Here is a 1,274-nt window from a genome sequence, read left to right on the forward strand (position 1 = left end):
ATGGCATCCTTGTTCGTTGCGCAGTTGTTACATTTGGTAGCGCCATTTATCTTCGAGTTGAAAAACCAAAGTTTATGCAAGGCCCTATCTATTGTAACGCATTTTGCTTTCCTAGCTGCTTTTTTCTGGATGAATGTGATGTCTTTCGACATATGTTTCATATTTTCAACGGGGTTTACTAATTCGGGTGAAAGGGGAAGTCCTTCAAAGCGTGTGCTGTTTTACAGGTTCTATGCTTGGTTGGGTGCTGTTATCATAGTTGGGTCTGCAGCCTCGGTTGAGTATACTTCGGATTCAAGTTTTAAACCCGGATATGGTGATGGAGTCTGTTGGATTTCAAATAGCAGAGGGTTGATGGTCTTCTTCCTGGTCCCCATCGCAATTCTGTTGTTTTCAAATTCTGTTTTCTTCCTAATATCTGCCGTAAGTATACACATGTCATCCAAGAAAACTTCCCGGATTCTGAAGAGAAAGAACACTTGCAAATTACTAATTTACACAAAACTGTCGGTTGTGATGGGGTTAACCTGGTGTTTTGGTTTCTCGGCAGCGGCAACTAATAGTCAGGCGTTGTGGTATTTGTTCATTTTCTTCAACACTTTACAAGGATTCTTTATAGCAACTTTCTTTTTATGTACGAAAAAGGTGTTCCAAATCGTCCGAGATGGTGCTTCTTCATTTTATTCCAATACCAGGTCGCTTACTGTTAAAAAATCTTTAACTTCAAAGTCTGGGAATGAGAAAGGTAGAAATGCTTCTAGAAAATTCGAAGCCCGATATTAGTGTAGTACAGAAACTTTGTAAGAGATCTCATCTATTCATCAAGAATTTTGTTTGTTTGTTTTTGAATGAAAGGAATTACCGCCATAATTCCAAGCATCCTTCTCGTATTCTTAATTGTAGCATATGGCATTTTTAATTTCATGCTACGTAATATAATAACATTTCAATTTCAGGGACTAAACCCAAAGAAAGACAGCGATTTAGTTTAGATCACATCTTAGCTTAAATCTACGACTGCTTAAGGGTATGCGTAAGTTCTTAGACTATACAACTTCCTGGTTTTTTTTTTGGGGGGGGGGTTCTTTTTTTTGCACTTGTTTTCATGCGGCTTCCTTCTTTTTCACTTCCGAATATACACCTTTCCAACTTTTTATATTTGTATTTTCATCATCAAATTCCCTGGTCCCACGGGTACCATGATATATGATCATTGGGGATGCTATAGTCCTTTCTCTCGTGGTAGCTCAGTGGTAGAGCGTTCGCTTCGTAAC

The 1,274-nt window shown here is 38.5% G+C and overlaps 1 protein-coding gene across 1 annotated transcript; it reads left to right on the forward strand.

Moving 5' to 3' along the window:
* On the forward strand, nucleotides 1-946 carry LOC125669536 (G-protein coupled receptor Mth2-like). Its single transcript, XM_048904105.2, has one exon. It carries the CDS (start codon nucleotides 1-3, stop codon nucleotides 781-783), a length of 783 nt encoding a protein of 260 aa, XP_048760062.2. The 3' UTR covers nucleotides 784-946.
* The last annotated feature ends 328 nt before the right edge of the window (nucleotides 947-1,274 follow it).

Source organism: Ostrea edulis, chromosome 4 (assembly GCF_947568905.1).
Source record: "Ostrea edulis chromosome 4, xbOstEdul1.1, whole genome shotgun sequence".
Lineage (NCBI taxonomy): Eukaryota > Metazoa > Mollusca > Bivalvia > Ostreida > Ostreidae > Ostrea > Ostrea edulis.

Bases quoted from the DNA above. Each gene is read 5' to 3' on its own strand.
- LOC125669536 (XM_048904105.2), top strand. From the start codon at position 1: ATGGCATCCTTGTTCGTTGCGCAGTTGTTACATTTGGTAGCGCCATTT.